At 37.5% G+C, this 26392-nt stretch overlaps 1 protein-coding gene across 1 annotated transcript in view; it reads left to right on the top strand.

Moving 5' to 3' along the window:
- LOC150083109 (uncharacterized) overlaps nucleotides 1-26392 on the top strand; it is a 773496-nt gene that overhangs the window by 595834 nt on the left and 151270 nt on the right. Inside the window, exon 14 of the mRNA XM_090378391.1 lies at nucleotides 5813-6037. Coding sequence (XP_090234517.1) covers nucleotides 5813-6037 — 225 coding nt within the window. The remainder of the gene's footprint in view (nucleotides 1-5812; nucleotides 6038-26392) is intronic.

Raw genomic sequence — 26392 nt, 5'->3', positions numbered from 1 at the left:
TGGAACCATTTGAAACTAATAGGGGCTGGTTGATAGATAGCTTTAAAATCCAGGGAGAAGCCGCAAGTGCAGATTAAGGAGCCGAAACTTTAAAACTTGTAAAATTATTGAAGAAGTGTATTATGTGTTATACTTCTCAGCAAGTTTTTAACCTAGATGAAGCAGGACTTTTGTGGAAACGAATGCCTAAAAGAAGTGTCATATTGAAAGAAGAAAAAAACATGCCAGGTTTCAAAGCGGCGAAGGATCGGTTGACTTTATTGTTGGGTGGTAATTAAACTGCGGGGGATTTAAAATTAATACCCTTTTAGTTTATTTGGAAGAGGGTCAAAGTTCAACCCAAAATCGACACATTTCATAATTAAATTCATCAATTAAATTAAATCAATTTAGATCAATTAAATTCATGATTTTAATTGGAATTTTAAGTTTAATTTTGATACGTAAGTAGTTACCACATAATTATATATGTATGTAATGCGGAATATTTTATATGTACAAATATTTGAATATTAAATATTTTGACCGACATTTGTGCATCTTTTCACTACCGTCTATTATTGATTAGGAAATATCCTATGGCACCGACTGCAACTCACAAATACATATGTTACCTTATAGAAATGCAACGCTCGCTGAGCGCGGATTCACTTAGCGCTCTATTTTTCCTGAACGCATTATCAGTGTTAAGCGGGGGTCACCTATATAGCAATATCTGACATCTAGATATAATATGCAGTCAACTACATTATGCTTCACCATTTGGGAAATAAAGTGTATTTCATGTAACGTTGTGAAATTGTACCACCTGCAAGGTGTCACCTATCTTTAGAAAATTAAAGTTGCTTTCATGATATTACATTGATAGCTCCACAATGGTTCTGTTTTTCTGGATGTAATGCCATATTCGTCACACTCATTTTGCTGTAGCTCCATTCACAATCTCAGTTTTGCTTTCCCATTGGTGTTGTCACACCTGGTTGGCTGATTATCTTGATGGATTGTTATCTGATAGATATGCCATTCTTGAATTGACATGTTCACTTTTAAAAGAATTACACTACTTCATATGTAAATAAAAGATTACTTTTTTTGAACCATAAACAAAAGATTGTGCCTAGGAAATATGTTTTTACAGAACAGAGCAGGCAGCTATAATGTCATTACAGTAATTCTGTTAGAGAAAGAAAAAAGCATAAGCAGAACTGAAAATAAATAAACATAAAATCCAGTACTTGTTTTATCATTAAATATTTGAGAATATGCTGTTGCATATTTCACATACAATACTTATTTATTTTAGTACAGTCGAAGCTCTATATAATAGCCCCTCAGGAAAATGAGAGAATGGTCACTATATTGGAAGGGCATTATATCGATTGTTTATAAAATAGCATTAGGTTAATGAGAATTTAGTATTAGCAATGGCCACGTTGTGCAAGGAAACCTATGACTTATGTTGCACCATCTAAAAATAAAAATGAATAATAAAAGAATAATAAGAATAAAATTGGAAAAAAAAAAAAATAAATAAATAATAAAAGAAAAGGAAAAAGACAACCTATGTGTTTTTCTCCACCCATCTAACCACCTGCCTTTGAATTTCCCTAAACTATTTGCCTCTAACCCCCCCAATCTTGGTAACTTACTCCTGTAATTTATAACTTGCTGGCTAAAATAAAATTTCCTGCAAGCCACTCTGAACATCTTCCCCTGTAACTTGAATTTATGGCCCTTAGTTCAAGAATCATTTATTACCATTAAAATTTCATTCTCATTCATTTTACTTATGCCTCTCAGAGCCTAAAACACCTCAATCAAGTCTCCTCTAAGATGCTTGGTTTCCAATCTCTGCAACCAACATATTCTAAGTCTTTCCTCATATAGACACCCTTTTGCCGATTTCACTAGGCAAGTTAACTATCTTTGCACCCTTTCAAGAACTTTTTGGAGACTGCACCCTTTCAGGGTGCAGTCTCCAAATTTGAACACAGTATTCCAAGCCTTATATAGTAAAGTGTAAAGTGTAACTTTACTATATAAGGCTTGGAATACTGTGTTCAAATTTGGAGACTGCACCCTGAAAGGGTGCAGTCTCCAAAAAGTATTCCAAGCCTTATATAATGGGATCATGACGTATTTATCTCTACTAGCAAATGTTCTATAAATAATCAATTGGACACCATGGGTCTGCAATTATTATTATTAGCCATATGGTGCAAGAAAACCTGAGGCTTATGCTGCACCAGCCAAAAAAAAAAAATTCCCTATTACCCTGAGAGAGAGAGAGAGAGAAAGAGAGCGAGCAGTAGAAAGGAATCACCAAGAAAGGGAAGAATGATGTTATCCAGCTCAGGACCCTGGGTGTGACAAGCCCATGCTCACCAGATGTGAGCCCCTGGGGGTAGAAATTTCATGTCTGACTGTACCATAACATCGAAGGCCCTTTTCTCCACTACTTGTTTTAGTTTAACTTCACCAATTGTATAAGCTATTTTACGATTACAATTCCCCAGGTGTAATACCTTACACTTTGCTGGATTAAAGCTTAGCTGCCATTTTTCTGACCATCTCTATAGTTTATCTAAGTCACTTCTGAAGAAACCCTGCTTGGAAGTGATCATTAACTATTCTGCCAATTGTAACATCATGCCCTGTACCCTTCATCAATGTCATTTATGGAAAACAGTAACAACAATGATCCCAATATTGATCCTCAAAGAAACCCCACTTCTTACAATCCTATCTGAGCAATAACGATTTATCGCAACTCTCTGCTTCCCAGGAGGCAGAGAGTTCCCTCCTGGGAAGCAGAGAGTTGCAATAAATCACAGGGAAAATCTAAGGATTTTCCCTGTGATTCCAACTTGTTCCAGCTTATAAAGTAACCTCTCATGTGGAACTGAGTCAAATGCTTTTCTGAAATGCAAATAAACAATGTCGAAATTATTCCCCAAATCCAGCTCATGAGTGACCCTATCAAAATAGCTAACCGGATTTGTTAAACATGATTTTCCCTTTAAAAAAGCTGCTGAGTATCCTTCAGAATTCCATTTCTATCTAAACGATCCTGAATTCCATCCTTGATCATTGCCTCCATGATTTTCCCTAATACTAAAGTTAGACTGACTGGTCGGTAATTTCCCGCTTCACTCTTAGAACTGCACTTATGTATTGGAGATATCGGCCCTTTTCCAATCCAACGGAATCACTCCCAAGTCCAGTGATGCTGTCATAATTAGCTCCTAATAAAAAAGTTGTTTCTTTAAATAAGCATGTAAAATTTCAATATTATTAATCACATATTTTTCAACTTCACTCCCATAATTTCTCTTTGACATAAAGAGTTTTTATTCTCTAAATATAGATGCAAAGTAACTGTTGGGTTTGTCTGCAGCATCGACTGGGTTATCTAATACTATCCCACACCCATTACATAATGATCTGATCTGGTTTTTATTCTCTTCTTTGCATTTATATATGCGAAGAATTCCTTATCCCCACTCTTTGTGCTCTATGCTAGCGATTTATGATAATCTGTCTTTGCCAGCCTAACATTTTCTGTGGCTCTGTTATAGATCACTTTGTATCTGTTATAGGCTTCAGTTCTTTTTATTGCTCTTACTTTCCGATGGCATCTTTTTCTGCTCAAGTAATCTGGCAACTTCATTATTCATCCAATTTGGAATCCTCCTCATGGATTATTTTTTTAATGGTATGTTGTATTCAATGTTTCTATGATTAAATTGTAAATATCTACTTTGATATCTACCCTGTTAATAGAGACCATGTAGCACTTTAAGGCATTGTAATTTCCTTTTCTGAAATTATAACCAATTCCTTTGCCTTTAAGTACTGCTAAGTCATTCTTTTCATCATCCACCGCAGGACTCCGTGATCATTTTCTGCTACTGGTTCCTGTACTGTCAGCCCAATGATATCATCTGGTTCATGAGTGATGATGATGAGGTTTAGTATATTCCTTTCCCTAGTACTTTCCCTGACATGTTGGTGCAAATAAAATTCATCTCCTCAGAACCGGCCCCAGGTCTATCAGATTTTTTGGTGTTTACTCTCAAACTTCCTATTAAGTTTATGCATTATATTTTTTCTATTAGCTGAAAAATACTTACTTTTTTATTTAAAAAAAGAAACAATGCATGAGAGCCCTTGAATGAAATATATTATTTAGGATATAAATAAATTAACCACATTTTGCAATATAATTGTTATTTATTATAATATAAATCGTATATTTGCAGGACATTTTGTGTCCCCTAAATTTTGGCCCCCTGTGCGGCCACACCACTCAATCAGCCCATCATTTTAAAATTTTGTCCGCCGTATGAACTTTTCCTTCCCATTTGCTCCAATCAGTTAGAGGCAAAGTAAAATCACCGATAATAAGACGTTCATTCTTATTTACTCATTCCATTTGCATGTAGATGCTCTTATAATCTTCACAATCACTTGGTCTGTAGATTACTCCCATTCTCATTATACCTTTGCTTCCAACTACTCACACCCTATAGATTCTATATGAGCATATGAAGCATCTGAATCTGGGTAAGCTTTTGTTGCACTCAGGTTGCTTTTGATAAGAAGCATGACCCACCCACTCCTTTCTATCTGCTGTATCCTTCATAAATACATTATACATACCATACTGAAACTCATCATTCTCCCATCTCCGGGTGGCACCACTTTTCTGTAAGCCATTATATCAGCGTTACTTGTCCTAACCAGAAGTTCGAATTCACTCATTTTATTGACAATTCTTCTGACATTGCTGTATAAAAATTAAGACTTGGTGTTCTTGTATAGTTAACTACCCTTACACACCCCTTAAAGTTATTTAAGCTCATTTCCCTGGCATTAGCTGCCTGCTTATTTGAAATGTTTCTGCCCTCAGAACATTTTGCTAGTCTGTTGTGGTAACAAACAAGAACTCTTGAGGTATGTGCTAGCGTTACTTTTACCAATATCATCAGATAGATGCATATTTATATTACCTCTCCCCCCCCCAACTAGCAGTTTCCCCGAACCTTCAAGGTATCCTTAATAATACTCGCAAAATCCCTTGCATCACCTTTGTTTAAATGTATACCATCTCTAAAAATTTCCCCCCAAAAGCCTTGCAGAGTCATTCAAGTCTTGAGTTAATTCACAAGGCTTTCTGCATATAATCCCTCCTATCGTGTCTGGACAGAATTGCAAACACATAGACATTGTGACTTAACTTGTGGAATTTCTTCAGCATGGTCCTATATTTGTGTAACAAATCGTCAGATCATTGTGCTTAATATCATTTGTCCCCACAAGATTAATAATATTCTCTTTACCCCCTTAAAATCTGACCACCTATTGGTGACATCATTGATTGTTGTTCCGGCAGACATACCTTGGTTCTATTCCACCAGTTCTTATTCCAAAAAATATTTCCCGTTTCCCTGACAATGGAGTCTTCTAATGAACTAAGTCCTTTTGAACCAGAGTCATTTGCACTTGGTTATTCTGTTCTGGGGCTTGAATCGGTGAGCGTATCACTTGGTGGTTACTAGAGTCTTGAGTCCGTGACGCATTCCCAGTTACATTATTCTCTAGGGCAAGCACCTGTTTTTTTCAGCAACTCAAATTGTTCTAATAATGCATCAAATTTTATCTTAAGATCAGTACACACTTGGCCCTGACCTACCACATAGGACGTTAAAAAGAGAATCGCTATAAAGAGCTTCGACTGTATCTCTATTCTTATATGAAATTTTTTGAATTTGTACTGATTATTTTAATTTTTGTCTGATTTTTGGTTTAGGCTTGGGTTCTTAGTAAACTGGTATGTCACAGAGCAACTCTTCATACAATGATTACACATATATGTGACTTGGTAAATAGAGAACAGTTTACACATAGTTTAGTACAGTTGTGTTTATTAGACTCTCCACCACTTCCACCTACTCAGGTACAGAGTCATAATGCAAGTCCATCAGCAACAGGAGCTACTTGTAAGAGTCCTACACATAGTTCATCTTTTTCTCAGGTATGTAATGCCAGCATTAGTTCAGAATCTGTTTTTTTTTATTATTATATTAATATAATTTAGGCAATTATTTTGCACGAAGCATGGGACTATGCTTAAGATTCACTATTGAACGGGTGAGTGCCTTTGAACCAGGTTTTGTTCGTAGTCAACTGCCCAAGTCGATAATTGGCATCGTTTTAATTGTACCTCATTTTGTGGATACCTTAACATTGAGTGGCCGAGTTGTTGCACTGCTTTGAATAAGTAACACTTCACCAGCGGAGAAGACTATGTTACATATTCTTGATGGATACCACATCCAGACGGCACCGTTTCAAAGCTTTTTGGCTTACTCATCTTTCGTTGGGCAGGTACTCTGCTGTTGCAATAGTGACAACAAGTATAAGTCCACAATATGAGAGATTCCTGATAGTGTGTAATAGTATATTAATATAATTATATTCTTAAATGACATGGGTTAAGCAGCATGTAATCTAAAGTAGTTCAGGTAAAAGACATCAAGTATTTATCATTATTCGGGATGAAACTTGATAATTCTTTGGATGCTGATTTCAAATCTGTTTTCAATTATTTCCCTCTAGCATATGTAGTTTTTGTGATGATAGATTATACCACTCATATACCTATTCAGACAGCCAACATGAATATAACTATTATTTATTATTATTGGTTATACATTCATGTTAATTTAATTGTTTGCATATACCTATATCCTTGGTATAGATATATAATTTAACAATTTGGTTATAAATTATTTCAGGTGGATAACTGAAAGACATTCATTATCATGTAATTCTGAAAATTTACCAGTTATACGTAAGTTATCAAAATAAGGCATGGAATTATCATTTGTACTGCCTTTTGGAATGATTTACCCCATAGCTGGCAACATTCCAGATTTATGAAGGAGACTTCATCTTTTTTACACAGTTCACCAATTCTCTATCTCGTTTTTATAATACATAGTGAGATGCTTATGTTATAAAAGTGAGATACTTCTGCATATACTACGCTTTTTGCAGAAGTTCAGTTTTTCTGTCTTCCTTTTTTTACAAATGTTGGATTTTTTAAAAATTTTCAAAATCTACCTATTTTTGTTAAAAATTGGCTGTCAGGTGTGCTGTTAGTGACCATTGCAAAATTGAAAAGTGCTATAATAGCATTACTTGTAGCATTAATTATACAAAGTAAAATTTGAGAAGACACATGCAAGATTTTCAAAATCTTAAAAAAGGTAACACATTTGCTTTTTGTAGTGTATATAGATGTGAATTTTCAATTTCAAGCATCAGGATAAGAATGAAGACAGTGATTGGTGTCTAGAAAGACATCCAAAAATCATCTATTACATGGCAGTGATAACCATACATGTCAAAAGTATGTCTTAGAATATAATATTTCTCTGAGTTCTGAAGATCGTGCGGATGTGTTATTCAGGATTTTGTTTTCTAATATTGAAATGGAAAAAAATATGGTTGTGGAAGAACAAAACTAAAAGCATTTGTTGGTGACATTGCACCTATAGAGAATGAAGATATAATAATTTTTGGAAAATTGACCATTTTTTGATTGCTAAAGATGGCAGTAATCGGAGTGATTCCAAGCTTACATTGCATTGTGGTGACTTTTTAAAAGAAAAAAAATTGTCAAATCAAAGCAGCTTGCTCTGTGCCTGTATTAAGGTTGCTCCATATAGTACAATATTGGACATCTGAATAACCCAGAAGTTGTAGATTCCTTTCAGAGAATTTTCTAGAATTTAATGTTGTGACTGCATTTGTAATGGTAGTTTTAGGGTGGTGGTGGAAATTAGCAGTAATAAACTGTCCTTTGTCATTTTATTAATTTGTGAGCTTAAAAGGGAGCTGCTGCAGGCCTTCCTGTAAAAGTAGTGAATATTTGGTGGATAGTTACAACTATATAAAGAGAAGTGCTAAAAGGAAATATATATTTAAATAACTTCAACTGATGCATGCCACTGAAGTGACTTATGACCAGCTTTACAGAGATGCTTGCCACAGAGACACAAGGCAGTTTCAGGGAATCCTCTGGAAACACCGAAAGAATGCTATAGGTACATGCACTGATGAGCCAAAACATTATGACGAGCAAGTCATTATGCAAATCGAAGCGACTGCAGGTGAACTACGCCGCGTGTGCGGGTTTTGACACTCTATAAAAAACACCTGATACAGGTCCGTTAATTAGTGTTACTCTTGTTCTTCAGATGGAAAAGGCAGAGGACTTAAGCGAGTTTGACAAAGGCCAAATTGTAATGGCCAGATGACTGGATCAGAGCATATCCAAAATGGCACAGCTGGTGGAATGCTCATGGTCAGCCATGGTTAGTATTTACCGAAAGTGGTCCGAAGAGGGAAATCCACAAACAGCCAGCGAGGTGTTGGATGACAACAGCTCATCAATGCTCGAGGTGAGCGAAGGCTCTCCCTGATGGTACATGGCAACAGAAGGGCGACTGTGGCAGATTTCAGCATCATCAGCATTCCGGTAATTGGAGTGCTGATGATGGGAGTAATGTGTCACAGTACATCGAACCTTGCTGAAAATGGGGCTGCGTAGCTGCAGGCCACTCTGAGTGCCCGTGCTAACCATGGTTCACTGGTGACAGCACTTATAATGGGCGTGCAAGCATCGAAACTGGACCATGGATGATTGGAAGAAAGTTGTCTGGTTCGATGACTCGCGTTTCCTGTTGCACCATGTGGATGCCCGGGTATGTGTGTGTGTGTGTCGTTGATGCACCGTGGGATAAAAACAGCCTGTTGCGGCAGAGTCATGCTTTGGGCGATGTTCTGCTGGGATAACCTGGGTCCAGTTATCCCTGCGCCGGGTGTTCTGATGTCTACCACTCACCTAAACATCACTGCTGACCAGGTGCACCCTTTCATGGCAATGGTCTTCCCCTCTAGCAGTACCATCTTTCAGCAGGATAGTACACCATGCCACACTGCTCAGATTGTTCGAGACTGGTTTGAGGTTTGCACACACTGTTTCTTATGTTTCTTCCAAGCACAGAAACATTTCTAGAGGTTGCCCTCTGTAAGCCCTTTTAACACTCTGGTCCTTTTTTGCTGAATGTGTTCAGGTAACTGAAAATGGGTTCCGTTATATATATTTTTTCAGTTTAGGGAACAGAAAAAAGTTAAAAGGTACTGGGTCTTGTAAGTAGGATGAATGTTCATACAGAGAGGGATTGTTTTTTGGAGGAACTAGCAAACAGAAACTTGATGGAGCATCCAACTATCCTTCCACAATTCATGTATTTTCCTTTGAATTTTTCCATGCAACTTTGTCAGAACTTCAATATGCTATGTTTGATTGATGTTCTGATTTGTTGGGCCATATTCAACTATAATAATTCCTTTAATATCGAAAAAATGAAGCGTGGTTATCATTTTTGATTTTGAATTTCTTCCTTTTTTAAGTCTGGAGGATTTGTTTTGTCTTCCATTGTATTGACTGTCTTTTAATTTCTGGATTGTGCTGTGGAACAGCAAACCTTCATTGTAAGTAATTACAGTACTCAGAAAGTCTGGATCTTCAGTTTTTTTCAAAACATCTTCAAAAGCCTGAACCATATTTTTTGACCTTCATTCAGAATTTTTTGCACACACTTTTCTCATGCGCAAATTTTCACTTAAAATTTGTCTGTTTCTTTGTCCATATTGAGCAACCCTTTTAATGCTTAACTGGCAACCACTTCTAATTATAATAATCTCATGCCGGCCATATTTTCACCTGTTTTCATAGATAATCTACTTATATGTAGAAGACTACATTCAGTCTTCCACATTCTCTCTTCTATCTAAAATAAATTATGCCATTCAAAGATTTGAGCTCTTGACATAGTATCTTCTTTAGTTTGAATTTGAGTTTGATTCATTGTTCAATCCTTTTGTCAATCATTTTTGTGAAAGCTGCAGAAACACAACGTAAGAAACCTATTGAAAGGGAATAAGCATATTGGAATATTACTTGGTAGACAAATAATGAAAGATTCAAACCTACTGCTATGGCTTTGTTTGGCAGGTGGTGCTTGGCATGGCTGCACTCAAATTCATTATTTAATAGTCACATCTTGTATGTGCACCTGTTTTGCTCTTTGTAACCCTGACACAGCTCATGTTTTCTGATCTCATGGGGACCACAGGGACTCATCTGTTGAGTAAGGGCCTGGCACAACCAGGGTCTTGAGCTGTATATCATCATTCTTCTCTTTCTTGGTGATTCCCCCCCCCCCCTCTCTCTCTCTCTCACACACACAGGGTAATTCAAAAATGTTTTTTGGCTTCCTTGCACCCTATAGCAAATAATAATTCCAAAAGGCACATTAATTGTTCCTGTGAGTGTAAGTCACAATTGTTAGAAACAGTGCATGAAGCCTATAATTGCTTAAAGCCATTAGGTATTTGTGCACTTGACATATTTAAAATAATGACATTTATTTAAAGTATTAGCAAACTTTTATTTGGAGAAATACATATCTATGAAGTATATAAAAAAAAAAAAAAAAAAAAAAAAAAATACTGTTGCTGCTAGAGTGAAAAACTGTCATCTGTGTATTATTCAATTTGTAGAATTTTATAATATTCAGTTATATTTATGGTGAACATTTTTTGTGTATGTATGAATTGAATTAATATTTGAAACAATTGTACTATAAATTTTATTCCAACTGTTCCCAAACTCTTTGCCCATTAAGAAATTTCATTATTTCTCACAAAATAAAAACTTCTTGTTTTTACACATGTGTATTTGGCATCATTTTTATCTTTAGATAAAGTGAATGTTTTATTACCAGATTTAATCTGCTAACTGTAAGAAAAATAAAATCTCTGTTAAAACTATTGTGCAGTGCTGCTGCTAAATGATATTTTTCATTCCCACTGTGAAACATAATTGAATAAATGACAGTGTCAAAATATTTTCAGTTTGTTATAGTTGTATTGCCTACTAAGTTACGTATTCACCTTTTTATCGCATTTATTAAGTTAACTTGTTTATTTTAAAAAAGTTGAAATGCTGTTTCGAAAATACGGCAACCTGTGCATGTAGTTAACCTAAAGTAACTAGAATCATTTTTAATAAGATAATGTCACCCATTAAGCAAATATGTTGTCCATTAGAACTGGAGGTACTGCTCTGACCAGTTTCAGAAATTATTAGTTCCATCGTCAGACAGTATACAATGGATCTGCCTAATAGGTGTTATTATCCAATTAAAAATATTAGATAATTTAGGTTATGAGGCTGTTGCAAACATTCTCTCAGATATGCCAGACAAGCTGTACTTGCTAACTGGGAGTCTAAAACGCTGATGGAACTGATATTCGGGTGACACTCAAGTCAAGTGTACTCAATTTCGGTGAAGTCCGGATGGACTTACTTACTACCTATTGTAATTTCACACATATATATATATATATATATATATATATATTTTAGAATAATGAAGTAGTTAAAAATTAATAAAAACTATAATACAAAAATTAAGAAAATAAATATAAAGCTAACATTAGAGGCAGCAAAATGCACATTCCTCCGCATGATGCCCAATGTATAACTGTTATTAAATATTAAATCAAAATTAATGCCAGTAGCATGGAAAAACTATTGAGCAAAAATAATAAATTAAGCATAATGATTAAACTAAGGCGCATTTAGGGCTAGAGCCTCAAGCTGCGAACAAATTTAGTCTATGTATATAAAGTGCTTAGCATCATAATACACAGCCATTTCTGAATAAACAGAAATTTTTAAGGTGGCATCGTTTTAGGTTATATCTCATATTGTGAATGCCTTCACAACGAGTTGCCATGATATTGCACTACTTCGAATAAGTAACGCTTCACCTAAGGAGAAGACTAGTGTTACTTATTCTCAGATAGGTACCACCACCCAGACAGCACTGTTTCAGGGCTATTTGGCCCTTTGTCAGTGAGTGGGTAGGTACCCAAGTGATGCAATGATGGCAAAAACAGTTATGAAGTATAGCTCCACAATATGAGAGATGCCTGATGGTGTATGATGTATTTAGACTAAGGCGCATTTAGGGCTAGAGCCTCAAGCTGCGAACAAATTTAGACTATGTATATAAAGTGCTTAGCATCATAATACACAGCCATTTCTGAATAAACAGAAAATTTTTAAGGTGGCATCGTTTTAGGTTATATCTCATATTGTGAATGCCTTCACAACGAGTTGCCATGATATTGCACTACTTCGAATAAGTAACGCTTCACCTAAGGAGAAGACTAGTGTTACTTATTCTCAGATAGGTACCACCACCCAGACAGCACTGTTTCAGGGCTATTTGGCCCTTCGTCAGTGAGTGGGTAGGTACCCAAGTGATGCAATGATGGCAAAAACAGTTATGAAGTATAGCTCCACAATATGAGAGATGCCTGATGGTGTATGATGTATTTAGACTAAGGCGCATTTAGGGCTAGAGCCTCAAGCTGCGAACAAATTTAGACTATGTATATAAAGTGCTTAGCATCATAATACACAGCCATTTCTGAATAAACAGAAAATTTTTAAGGTGGCATCGTTTTAGGTTATATCTCATATTGTGAATGCCTTCACAACGAGTTGCCATGATATTGCACTACTTCGAATAAGTAACGCTTCACCTAAGGAGAAGACTAGTGTTACTTATTCTCAGATAGGTACCACCACCCAGACAGCACTGTTTCAGGGCTATTTGGCCCTTCGTCAGTGAGTGGGTAGGTACCCAAGTGATGCAATGATGGCAAAAACAGTTATGAAGTATAGCTCCACAATATGAGAGATGCCTGATGGTGTATGATGTATTTAGACTAAGGCGCATTTAGGGCTAGAGCCTCAAGCTGCGAACAAATTTAGACTATGTATATAAAGTGCTTAGCATCATAATACACAGCCATTTCTGAATAAACAGAAAATTTTTAAGGTGGCATCGTTTTAGGTTATATCTCATATTGTGAATGCCTTCACAACGAGTTGCCATGATATTGCACTACTTCGAATAAGTAACGCTTCACCTAAGGAGAAGACTAGTGTTACTTATTCTCAGATAGGTACCACCACCCAGACAGCACTGTTTCAGGGCTATTTGGCCCTTCGTCAGTGAGTGGGTAGGTACCCAAGTGATGCAATGATGGCAAAAACAGTTATGAAGTATAGCTCCACAATATGAGAGATGAAGTATAGCTCCACAATAACCTAAAACGATGCCACCTTAAAAATTTTCTGTTTATTCAGAAATGGCTGTGTATTATGATGCTAAGCACTTTATATACATAGTCTAAATTTGTTCGCAGCTTGAGGCTCTAGCCCTAAATGCGCCTTAGTCTAAATACATCATACACCATCAGGCATCTCTCATATTGTGGAGCTATACTTCATAACTGTTTTTGCCATCATTGCATCACTTGGGTACCTACCCACTCACTGACGAAGGGCCAAATAGCCCTGAAACAGTGCTGTCTGGGTGGTGGTACCTATCTGAGAATAAGTAACACTAGTCTTCTCCTTAGGTGAAGCGTTACTTATTCGAAGTAGTGCAATATCATGGCAACTCGTTGTGAAGGCATTCACAATATGAGATATAACCTAAAACGATGCCACCTTAAAAATTTTCTGTTTATTCAGAAATGGCTGTGTATTATGATGCTAAGCACTTTATATACATAGTCTAAATTTGTTCGCAGCTTGAGGCTCTAGCCCTAAATGCGCCTTAGTCTAAATACATCATACACCATCAGGCATCTCTCATATTGTGGAGCTATACTTCATAATTGTTTTTGCCATCATTGCATCACTTGGGTACCTACCCACTCACTGACGAAGGGCCAAATAGCCCTGAAACAGTGCTGTCTGGGTGGTGGTACCTATCTGAGAATAAGTAACACTAGTCTTCTCCTTAGGTGAAGCGTTACTTATTCGAAGTAGTGCAATATCATGGCAACTCGTTGTGAAGGCATTCACAATATGAGATATAACCTAAAACGATGCCACCTTAAAAATTTTCTGTTTATTCAGAAATGGCTGTGTATTATGATGCTAAGCACTTTATATACATAGCATAATGATTAATCAACAGGGAGGGAGAAAAAAAGGTAAGACTAAAAATTGTAGCAGAAAATCTCCAACTAATTTAGAAAATCCAATTCTAAATAATAAATCAATTTTAAAATTTAGAGCCAATCACATAAGAATTTAACGGCACCTCCCTCGTAAGGTGCCAGTTCCAAATTATGTGAAATATCACAAATAGAGACTAAACTAATTACAATAAAATAAAACCAAAATAATAAAAAAGGACTGGCTATTATGCCCCATAGCAACAGAGTACCACAAGACCGATAATATATATATATATATAATGCAGCATAAGCCTCAGGCTTCCTAGCATCATGTGGCTAATAATAATATACAGGGTGTCTCAAATATACACAGCGTAACTTCAGGAATGAGTTCTTCATATGTAGACAATAAATATATTTTATATCAACATACTCCCGGAAATGCTTGGTTCCCATGTTATTAACTGGAATGTCTTATCTTCCACAGGTGATTTCCTTCATCACAAGGTACTGATAGAATCTGGTGGTTTTCCATTCCAACCATGTACTCAAATCAGGAGCAAGCGGATATACACTTTATATACAGTTTGGCAGATGGCAATGCTCTGGAGGCTTGTCGTTTGTACCATGAAAGGTTCCCAGAACGAAGATGTCCAGACAGGAAAACGTTTGAAGGTATCCATCGCCGCCTTTGTGAACATGTGGGACCTTTACACCTCGTGCTGCCGACAGAGGATGACCAAGATCTTCGACTCCTGAAGTAGAGGAGGAGGAGATTTTGGATGTTGTGCATGCCACTCCTGGAATCAGCACACGCAGAATAGCAATACAACTAGCTGTTCAACGTTCGACTATTTGGAGAGTGTTGTGAGAACACCAACTGTATCCTTACCATTTGCAATGGGTACAGGCCTTGTCACCAGCAGATTATCCTGCACGAGTAATGTTCTGCCAATGGTTGTTGCAGCAGTTTGGTACAACTCCTCACTTTCCTGCCTTCGTGATATTACACGAGACAGAATCCAAAACTTTCACAATCAGCATGTATGGGCTGAGGAAAACCCACATGCAATTCTTTCATCACATCACCAGCAGCAGTTCAGCCTCAACATCTAGGCGAGTGTTTTTGGTGGTAAGTTATTTGGGCCCCATGTACTTCCAAACAAACTCACAGGGCAGGTGTACAGAAACTTTCTGGAAAACAACATGCCTGATTTCTTGGACGACATGCCACTGATCATTCGTCAACAAGCACACTTCATGCACGCTGGTGCACATTTCAGCCACCTAGCCCATAATTACCTGAATCGAAGGTTTCCTGGTCGGTGGATAGGTAGAGGTGGACCAACTGCCTGGCCTCCATGCTCATCTCATTTAAACCCACTAGATTTCTTCTTGTGGGGCCATTTAAAGTCATTGGTATATTCGACTCTGGAAGCTGATGTGGAAACTCACCGCAATCGAATTGTAGCAGGTTGTGAGACAATACGAAACATGCCAGGAATTTGGCATCGTCTTCATGGGTCCATGAGACATCGATGTGAGGCCTGTATTCAGGCAGAAGGTACACATTTTGAACAATTACTATAAGGTGATGTGAACAGTTAAGTGTCAAAGACAGACCTTCAAATCTCGGAAACAAGCATTTCCGGAACTATGTTGGTATAAAATATTTTTATTGTCTACATATGAGGAACTCATTCCTGAAGTTATGCCGTGTTTTTTTTTTGAGACGCCCTGTATATTAACTATATAATATCAGTGTAGATATACCATAGTTTACCCATAAATTTAAACTATGTATGTAGTGTAAAAGGCATTGTTTTAATTGTATCTCGTATTGTGGCTGCCTTCACAATAAGATACCAGATATCACTATACTTTGAATAAGTAACACTTCTCTAGTAGACAAGACTACTGTTATTTATTCTCAGTGGATACCACCACCCAGACGGCACTGTTTCAAACCTGTTGGCCTATCATCAGTGGGCGGACAGGTACCTGGTAATGCAATATGCCATCACAGTTGCGAAGTGATTCCACAATATTTGACATACATAGTTTAAATTGATGGGTAAACTATGGTGTATCTACACTGATATTATATAGTTAATTGTTTAAAAACCCATATATAATTATGCCTTGTGCATTTCATCTATTAATTAGTATTAGTAACGGCCACATGGTGCAAGAAAGCCTATGGCTTAAGCTGCACCAGCCAAAAAAAAAAAAAAAATGATAAAACAAAAAATAAATAAATAAATAAAATAAATAACTAAATAATAATAATTAATAAATAAAAATAAAATAAAATAAAAAAAAATAAAGAGGAAATTAAACCTATCATCCTATGCGCTTCCCTTACCCGAAAGTACTATCCAGATGACTTTTGAATTTCCCCAAACTGTCGGCCTCTACCACCCATGAAGGCAGCTTATTCCGGTAATTTATAATTCGTTGGCTAAAATAAAACTTCCTGCAGTCCAATCTAAACATTTCCCCCCCGTAACTTTGAATTTATGTCCCCTAGTTCTAGCATCATTTATAATCTTGAAAATTTTGTCCTCATTCATTTTACTGATGCTTCTCAGAGTCTTAAACACCTCAGTCAAATCTCCTCTAAGGTGTCTAGTTTCCAAACTCTGCAACCCACATATTCGAAGTCTTTCTTCATAAGGACGCCTTTTTGCCGATCTCACCAGGTGAGTTACCCTTCTTTGCACCCGTTCAAGAAGCTTGATGTCTTTCTTTCTTTAGGTGCGGTCTCCATACTTGAACACAATATTCCACGTGTGGTCTAACATAAGCCTTATATAATGGGATTATCACGTCCCTATCTCTACTTGCAAAAGTTCGATAGGTTATCGATAGGACACCATGGGCCTTCCTTGCAACCTGTTTACAATGCTCAGAGAATTTCATGTCTGGCCGTATCGTAACACCCAAGTCCCTTTCCTCCAGTACTGGGTTTAGTTGAACTCCACCAAGCGAATAAGTTTTTTTGGGATTACTGTTTCCCAGATGTAATACCTTACACTTTGTTGGATTAAAGCACAGCTGCCATTTTTCTGACCATTCCTGAAGTCTATCTAGGTCTCTCTGAAGAAGCTCAGCTTTTGACAGTGATCATTAACTACTCTACCAATTTTAACATCATCTGCAAATTTAGACATCACGCCCTCTATCCCTTCATCAATGTCGTTTATGAAAATTAAAAACAACAGTGGTCCTAATACTGATCCTTGGGGAACCCTACTTCTTACATCAACCCAATCTGAGGAATAGCCATTTATCACAACCCTCTGCCTCCTGCCCCGAAGCCATTCTTCTATCCATCTAAGGATTTTCCCAGTGATTCCGACCTGTTCCAGCTTATAAAGCAACTGCTCGTGTGGGAGTGAGTCAAAAGCAATGTCGAAATTTTTCCCTAAATCCAGCTCCTGAGTGACCCTTTCAAAATAGCGAACCAAATTTGTTAAACATGATTTTCCCTTTACAAAACCATGTTGAGTATCCTTGAGAATTTCAATTCGATCCAAATGATCCTGAATTCCACCCTTGATCATTGCCTCCATGATTTTCCCTACTACTGAAGTCAGACTGACAGGTCGATAATTTCCAACTTCACTTTTAGAACCACCCTTATGTATGGGAGATACATTTGCACTTTTCCAATCCAAGGGAATTCCCCAGAGTCTAGTGATGCTCGCATAATTAGCCTCAATGGTTCAATGCACTCGCTTGCCGCCTCCCTTAAGATTATAGGGTATATTCCATCAACTCCAGGATCCTTACTGGTCTGTAGGCTCGAAAGTTATTTCATTAAATAATCTTGCGAAATTTCAATATCATTAATTACATATTTTTTAACTTCGCTCCCACAATTTCCCATTGCCACAAAAGGCTTTTCATTTGTAAATATCGATGCAAAATAACTGTTGAGTTCATCTGCAACGGCAGCTGGTGTATTTAATACTATCCCCTTTCCCTTACGTAAAGGTCCGATCTGGTTTGTCCTGCTCTTCTTGGCATTTATATATGTGAAGAATTCTTTATCCCCCCTCTTTGCTCTGTTTGCTAGTGATTTCTCATAAACTGCCTTTGCCTGTCGAACCTTTTCTGTGGCTCTATTACAGATCACCTTGTAGCTGTTATAGGCTTCAGTACTTTTTATTGCTCTGTAACCTTCCCATGCCACCTTTTTCTGCTCAAGTAATGTGGGAACTTCACTATTCATCCAACTTGGAACCGTTCTCGTGGAGTATTTTTTTAATGGTATATACGCATTCAAGGCATCTGTGATTAATGTTTTAAAAGCGTAGCACAGTTCAATTGTATTCATTCTCTGCGTGATATCTACCCAGTTAGTAGAGGCCATGTAGTACCTTAAGGCATCGTAATTTCCTTTTCTGAAATTAAAACCCATTCCTTTGCCTTTTACTTCTACTACCTCTCTCATCATCATCCACCGTAGAACTCCGTGATCACTTCCTGCTACTGGTTCTTCTACTGTCAGCCCTGTTATGTCATCTGATTCATGTGTGATGATGAGGTCTTGGATATTCTTTTCTCTAGTACTTTCCCTGACATGTTGATACAAATAACAGTCATCTAGTTGATTTAAAAATTTTGTTCCCCATATCGAGTTTCCTTCCCATTTACTCCAATCAATTAGAGGCAAATTGAAATCGCCCATAATAAGACATTGACGCTTATTTGCCCATTCCATTTGCATGTAGAGGCTTTCGTCATAATCTTCACAATCACCTGGTCTTTTGTAGATTACTCCTACTCGCATTATACCTTTTTTCCAAATATCTCACACCATACAGACTCTATACTAGCATGTGAAATGTCTGAATCCGGGAAAGCAATCGTCGCACTCAGGCTGCTTCTGATAAAAAGCATTACCCCACCACCCCTTCTATCTAACCTATCCTTCCTAAATACATTATACAAGCCGTGCTGAAACTCATCATCCCCAATTTCCGGGTGGCACCACGTCTCTGTAAGCCCTATTATGTCCGCGTTACTTGTTTTAACCAGCAGTTAGAATCCTCTCATTTTATTGACGACACTTCTAACGTTACTGTATAAACAATTAAGATTTACTGTTCTTGTATATTTAACAACCCTTGAAGTTTTTTAAGCTCTCTTCCCTGATATTAGCTACCCGCTCACGTGAAACGTCTTTGCCCCCAGAACATCTAGATAATACGTCCAGTTGGGGTAACAGATAAGAACTCTTAAGGTATGTGCAAGAGTTACATTGACCAATATTATCAGATTTATGAGTGTCAGTATTACTCACATCCCCCCTAACTAGCAGTTTCCCTGAACCTTTAAGGTATCCTCAATAATACTGTCAAAAACTTTTGCACCACCTCTGTTTAAGTGTATCCCGTCTCTACAAAACAAATTCCTTCTACCTACAAGTGTGAGCCATGCTGATAGAAATTTACCCCCTAAAGCCTTGCAGATTCCTTCAAGTCTTGAGTTAATCCACAAGGCTCTTAACATATAATCCCTCCTATCGTGTCTGGGCAGAATTTCAGACACATAGACATTATGGCCTAGCTCGCGACATTTCCTCAGCATGGTCCTGTATTTTCCCAACAAATCGTCAGATCGTCTACATTTAATATCATTTGTCCCCACATGAATAATAATATTTTCTGTACCCCCTTTAAAATCTGACAATCTGTTGGTGAGATCATCAATAGTTGCTCCCGGCAGACATACCCTGGTTCTGCTCCACCTATCTTTATTACAAAAAATATTACCCGTTTCCCTGACAATGGAGTCTCCTAATAAAACAATGTCCTTTTTAACCAGAGTAGTTTGCACTTGGTTTTTCTGTTTTGAGGCTCGAATCGGGTGTGCATCACTTGGTAGATTGCTAGAGTTCTGAGTCCCTGACGAGCTCCCTGATGCATTATTTTCAAGGGCAAGCACTCATTTTTTCAGGGACTCAAATTGTTTCATCAGTGCACCAAATTGTAATTTAAGATCGGTGCACTCCTTACATCAATCACAAAGAAAAGAATCCCCAGGTGAGGTAGGATTAGTCACCAGGTTGACCTTGGAAAACATTCCACAGGTTCCACAACGGATTAAATCATGACTTGCCCGTAAAATCGCCATCTGCTATTTCCGTGCGAGTCACGATACCCTGTGACGTGTTTAAGGCAGATCTCGTAACTACCATTATAAAATTAAATAAATATCAATGAAAGTAACTTTAAAAAATTATATCTATAATATTATTAAAATCAAACAGTTACAGGAAAACCTATAACAAAATAATCCAACAATATCTATATAAATCAAATATTTAAAAGCACTATCCAAATGTAAACCACTTATCTGAGGAGCCCTGTCTAAGCGCGTCCGCTCACCTCGAATGCCAACGAATTAGTATCTAATTAAGATACTTAATTAAGAACGAATTAAGAAGCTAAATAATCATGGGGGAGGAATCTGACTGTACGAAAAGGAAGATAACATAGCTTATGGATCAGGGACACTGCATTAGCAAAATCGTACCCTACAGCCATAATGTGTGTGTGTGTGTGTGTGTGTGTGTGTGTATATATATATATATATATAGTGTATATAGAAAGTGTGAAGAAGATTTTGATTTAAACCTATTGAATATATGGTATACACTGTTAGCTCGACTAAATGTATAAGGAATGTAGCGATATATGGTATGAAAAAGAAGAAATAGGCAGGAAATTAAAAATAAAGATAAGAAGTGAAAAGACGACTAAAATAAGATAACATTGCAGTGTCTTTCACAATCTCAGTGTCATCATCAGAAGTCATCCACCGAAATTATGAAAAAGACAGCAATATTTCTGACATGTTCTGTATGCTGTGGTGCATGTGAGCTGTTGCCACATGTTGAGAACGAAATACAAAATTTTTTAAAATTTTGTGGTAAGAGTAAGGTGTAATAGATTGTGCCGATAAAAGTGGTTACGTTACGTTGTGCATACAGATCATGGATGACCTTACAGAAACAAGTGAAAAGAATTGAAAAAACTGAAGAAACTAAAGTAATGAATATCGGAAGAAAGGGACTTACCGTTACTTTGTAAAACTGACCAAATGACCAAGATGGCATCGTGCTGGTAAATTTATGTGTGGGTACGCTAGCTGCTCCTAGCGTTAGAAGGTGCGAAAAAATTTTTTTTTTATATAATTATGGTTATGGTGTCTGTGTAGATTGAAATGAAATAAGTGGTGATGAATTTAGTTATATACATGATGTCCAAACTGCCCCGGATAGTTGAGAAATATAATAGCTTACAAAGTAGCAGTGAAAAGCAGCTAAACTTTGTTAAGGTGAAAAATAGATTGGGTAAAGTAAGAAGGTAATGTCCCGCCTATTGCGATCGGTAAACTAATGAAGGACATTAGAAGTAGTGGCTAGTAAATCAGAAAGATAAATGAAGTAGAGATAAGTAGTTGGGCTCGCGTAGTTCAGGGTTGCAAACCCGTTCCTATAATTAGACCTTTGTTCAGGGTCCTGACTAAAAAATTAAATGATACGTGAAAATTGGAAGAATATCTTCCACAGGTTAGGAAAATAAAAATAAATTTACGCTAACGTGCATAGCTTAATTAATACATATTGTAATATGTACATACTAACTAGTTGACATTTCTATTCACTGACATTTGCGGGTGGGGGTTAAAATTTAAAACAGTAGAAAAGATAAACAATCAATAACAAAGAACGCGGCACACACACACAAAGGAATTGTTAACTTTGATTTACTAGATTTAGCTCCTCTTTCTCTCTGACATCATGTATGGTTTATGCTTGATAGCAATTTATCTTATTTTAGTGGAGTAACCAGAGACTAATTGGATGAGCATTTCCTTGATAAATGCCATGGCCATAGTGGCTCTGTTGAGTGGCCTACTTACTCCTTAGAGGCCTGGATCCAGTTGATCTTTACCACTAGTGTCATCCAGAATATGTCCTTTGTGCAAAACCCTTGAAAATATTGAAATGCTTCACAAATGGGTAGAAGATGACGATTATAGAAATCTCGAATTCTTGAACGCCACCTGCAATTCATGAACAGGCAAGTTCACACATGTATTCAACCACAGGGTAGTCAATTCAAACACCTCCCTTAAAGGTAAGATATTAGCATTAGCAAAGGCACATGATGTAAGAAAGCAAGCTTATATAGCATCAGCCAAAAACACACACACCCTTCTCATTTCACCCATCCACTTGCTCAAAATGTCTGGTTCTTCCTTGAATCTATTTAAGCTATCAATTTCTATAACGACATATGGAAGTTTGTTCCAGCAATAAACCACCCGCTGGCTAAAGGCAAACTTCCACACATCTATCCTACAACCATCTTTCCTCAATTTGAATTTATAACCTCTCAGGCGATTATTCTGAGCAAGAGGAAGAATCCCATCAGCATTGAGCATGCTCAAATCAATCAAGGCTTTATACATCAGATCACCTCGCAGGTGCCTAGTCTCCAGACATAGTAATTGGCAAAACTTAAGCCTTTCTTCATAAGAGCAACCTTTTGTTCCATTCACTGATCTTGTTTCCCTTCTACGTACTCGTTCCAACAGCTCTACATCCTTAAAATGAGGCCTCCAGACCTGTATAGAGTACTCAAGGTGTGGCTTCACCATTGCCTTATATGGTGAATTCCTATATATCATTGACAAGACACCATGAGCCACTCTTGCAAACTGCCAGCACTACTTAGAAAACTTCTTATCTGTCTGCACAATTACCCCCAGGTCCTTTTCACTCTGTACCACTGTCAGCTTAGTACCACACAGTTGATACATTACTGTGGGATTACTGCTTCCCATATGCAGTACTTTAAAATTGTCAAAGTTAAACTTCAGTTGCCACCTCTAAGCCCACCTGCTCAACTTTTCTATATCCTGTTGCAGCAGAGTACTGTCATTAGTGTCATTAACAACCTTGCCAACATTTGTATTATCTGCAAACTTGGACATTAAGCATGATATACCATCATCAATATCATTAATAAATACAGAAAACAACAATGGACCCAACATTGAACCCAGGGGGACTCCACTAATAACATTAATGCACAAAGAGCAGTGTCCATTGATTACCATCTCCCCCTCCCCCCCTGTATTCTCCACTCAACAATCCTTTTATCCATAGCAGCAATTTGCCTCCAATGCCACACTGCTCCAATTTGTGTAGCAGTCTTCCATGTGCAACAGTATCAAAAGCCTTTCTAAGATCCAAATATATGATATCAAAATTATTCTTTGCATTCAGTTCCTTTGTGGCCACATCATATTATCCAGTGAGATTGCTTAGACAAGACTTCCCCTTAACAAACCCATGCTTTGTCCGAGCTATAATAATAATAATAAAGGTGCCTCCGTAACACGCACACCCTTCTTCATTAGACCGGGGTTTGAGGCCATCACCACAAAATACGGAGGATGCGGAAAGGTCAGGGAATTACCACCGCATATCCCCGAGCAATATGGCCTTAGTTGCTAATGCTCCTAAATAACAAACAAACCGAGCTATAACTGAAGTCTTGTCTAGATGATCTTGCAATGCTTATTTAACCAGTGCCCCCATTAATTTCTCTTTAACAGAAGTTAAACTAACAGGTCTGTAATTACCTGTCTCCCTTTGATCCTACTTTGTGGATTGGGGTCACATAGCACATCTCCAGTCCCTGGGTACCTCCCTTGAGTCCAAGGAAGCTCTCATAATTTTGGCTAAGGGTTTGCTTACTTCCTTTGCAGCCTTCTTTAATATAACTGTATAAATTCCATGCCTTTCTTATGTTGATCTTCAACAATTTTGCCTCCACTTTTCTCACACTTATTACAAGATTATATAGCTTACTGCCAGATTTTAATACACCTGTGGCATTCCCCTCCTTGAATAACTCCTCATATGTGAATGTAGATACAAAATATTCATTTTGTTTGTTAGCACTTGAGCAGGATCATCAACAGTTAAACCATTGATATCAAATGGACCAATCCAATTCATCCCCTTTCTTCTAGAGTTTACATAAGAGCTCTTTGCTGTTTTTCTTTCCCTCCTTTGCCAAAGATTTCTTGTAATCTGCCTTTGCCTGCCTAACCTTCTTTGTGACTTGGTTACAGAGCTGCTTACATCTATCATAGGCTTCCGTGTCACCTGTTAATTTCTACGTATCCCATTCATTTTTCTTCTCTGCCAGATGTCTCCATTTAGGCCTAAATATTGAACAATCTTTCTTTATTGGTATGAAAAGCCTAGCATCTTCCAAGATTAATTCCTTGAATGCTTCCCATTTTTAATTTGCTGTTGGTAACATCATCAATTGGTTCCACCAGATCAAATTTAAAAATTGTCTCAGACCACTGTAGTCACCTTTATGAAAGCAAAAACTCATCCCTTTACCACTAATGGTAGTTACCTCTTTGAGTAAATCCCACCTCAGCACACTGTGATCACTGCTGCCTAGTGGTTAGTTTATCTGCAGATTCTTAATGCACGAAGAATCACTACTAACAATCAGATCAAGAGTTTTACTCCCTCTAGTTGTATCCCGAACGTGCTCCTGTAGAAAAGAATTATCCAATAAATCCACAAAAGCGTTGCTAGTGTGTGATTGACCAACCCACAAATTCCAGGCAATATCTGGGAAATTAAAATTCCCATTATAAGACACTAATTTTCTGGCCCACTCTATTTCTCTGTACAGTTGTTTCTTATACTCGTTAGTCATTAGGCCTATAACACACTTCTAATTTCAATTTTGCTTTCCCAGTGCTTATGTCACACTAAACTGAATCAACACTGTACTGTCCAGCCATGTTGACTGGTTGTACTTCCTTGGATTTTGTGTTTCTTAAAAAATAGCATAACCCCTCATCCCTTCTATCCTTCCTGTACACATGCAACTTTTCAAATTACAGTTCTGCATTTCTTATATCTCTGTGACTCCATGTCTCTGATAAATCAACAATATCTCCCTTTGAAGTTTTGACCATCTCAAATTCATCAAATTTATTTACTAAACTCCTAGCACTGCTGTACACACAAGTATGCATCCACCTTTTTGTATTTTTAGTTACCCTAACATAGCCCATGTATTTACTTGTTCTAAAATGACTCCCAGAAGTCTCTGGAATCCCCTGCACCTTGTTTTCCAGGCTGCTGCTCATTTCAGTAGAAGCAGTGCAAGAATCACTTCTCCTCTGCCAGCGGTTACTGTTAATTTATTAGTCCATGTATCCCCCCCAAAACTAGAAGTTTTCCGACCCACCCAACTTTGCCTCAATGTCATCAGCAAATATTCTTGCACCCTTTCTAGTGTATCCCATTCCTGTAGAAACAGTCTCTCATGTTAACAAGTGCAGACCAGGTTAAAAAATTTCTAGTGTATCCCATTCCTGTAGAAGCAGTCTCTCCTGCTAACAAGTGCAGACCGGGTTAAAAAAATTTAGTGTATCCCATTCCTGTAGAAGCAGTTTCTCCTGTTAACAAGTGCAGACCAGGCTGAAAAAAATTCTACCCCTTGAGCCTTACACAGTCTCTCCAGGGCCAAATCAATCAACAAGGCTTTCATCATATACACGTTCGTATTGTGTCTAGGCAGAATTGTAGACACTTTCAAATTCACTTTTAAGTCTCGGATTTTTTTCAACATTGACCTGTACTTGTTAAGTAATTCTGCCGGTCTCCTACTCTTAATATCATTAGTGCCAATGTGTACAACAATATCACCTTTTGTGCCCTGAAAAGATATCTTCTCTACAACGTCATCAACTTTTGCCCCTGGCAGACATACCCTGGTCCTGTTCCGCCTATCCTTTTTGCACAATATGTTCTCTGTTTCCCTAACAGTAGAGTCACTGACAACAACTAGTTCTTTTGGGACCAGCATATTCTGTCTTGGGGGTTGCTGCTGTGTTGTGTGATGTTTAAGTGCAAGCTCTGGCAGTGATGTGGGAAGCTGAGAGTTTGATGGGTCCCTCAACTTAAATTCTTCCATGGCATCCACCCTGTTCTTGAAGCTCTCATATAGGCCCATAATAACGCCGAGTTCGCACCTGATTTCCACATGCTCCTTCTATCATGCGCACACAGATGATGCATTTCAAAAGGCTGTGATTTAGAGGACAACCGTCTCCCCTGAGCCACAGCACTCCCATTAGTCTGAGTCTTTTGCTTTGCATATATTCGACCACAGGGTAGTCAATTCAAACACCTCCTTTA

This window comes from Mastigoproctus giganteus, chromosome 7 (genome assembly GCF_048544385.1).
Source record: "Mastigoproctus giganteus isolate SK-2022 chromosome 7, ASM4854438v1, whole genome shotgun sequence".
Classification (NCBI taxonomy): domain Eukaryota; kingdom Metazoa; phylum Arthropoda; class Arachnida; order Uropygi; family Thelyphonidae; genus Mastigoproctus; species Mastigoproctus giganteus.
This window is presented reverse-complemented; position numbering and strand designations above follow the sequence as displayed.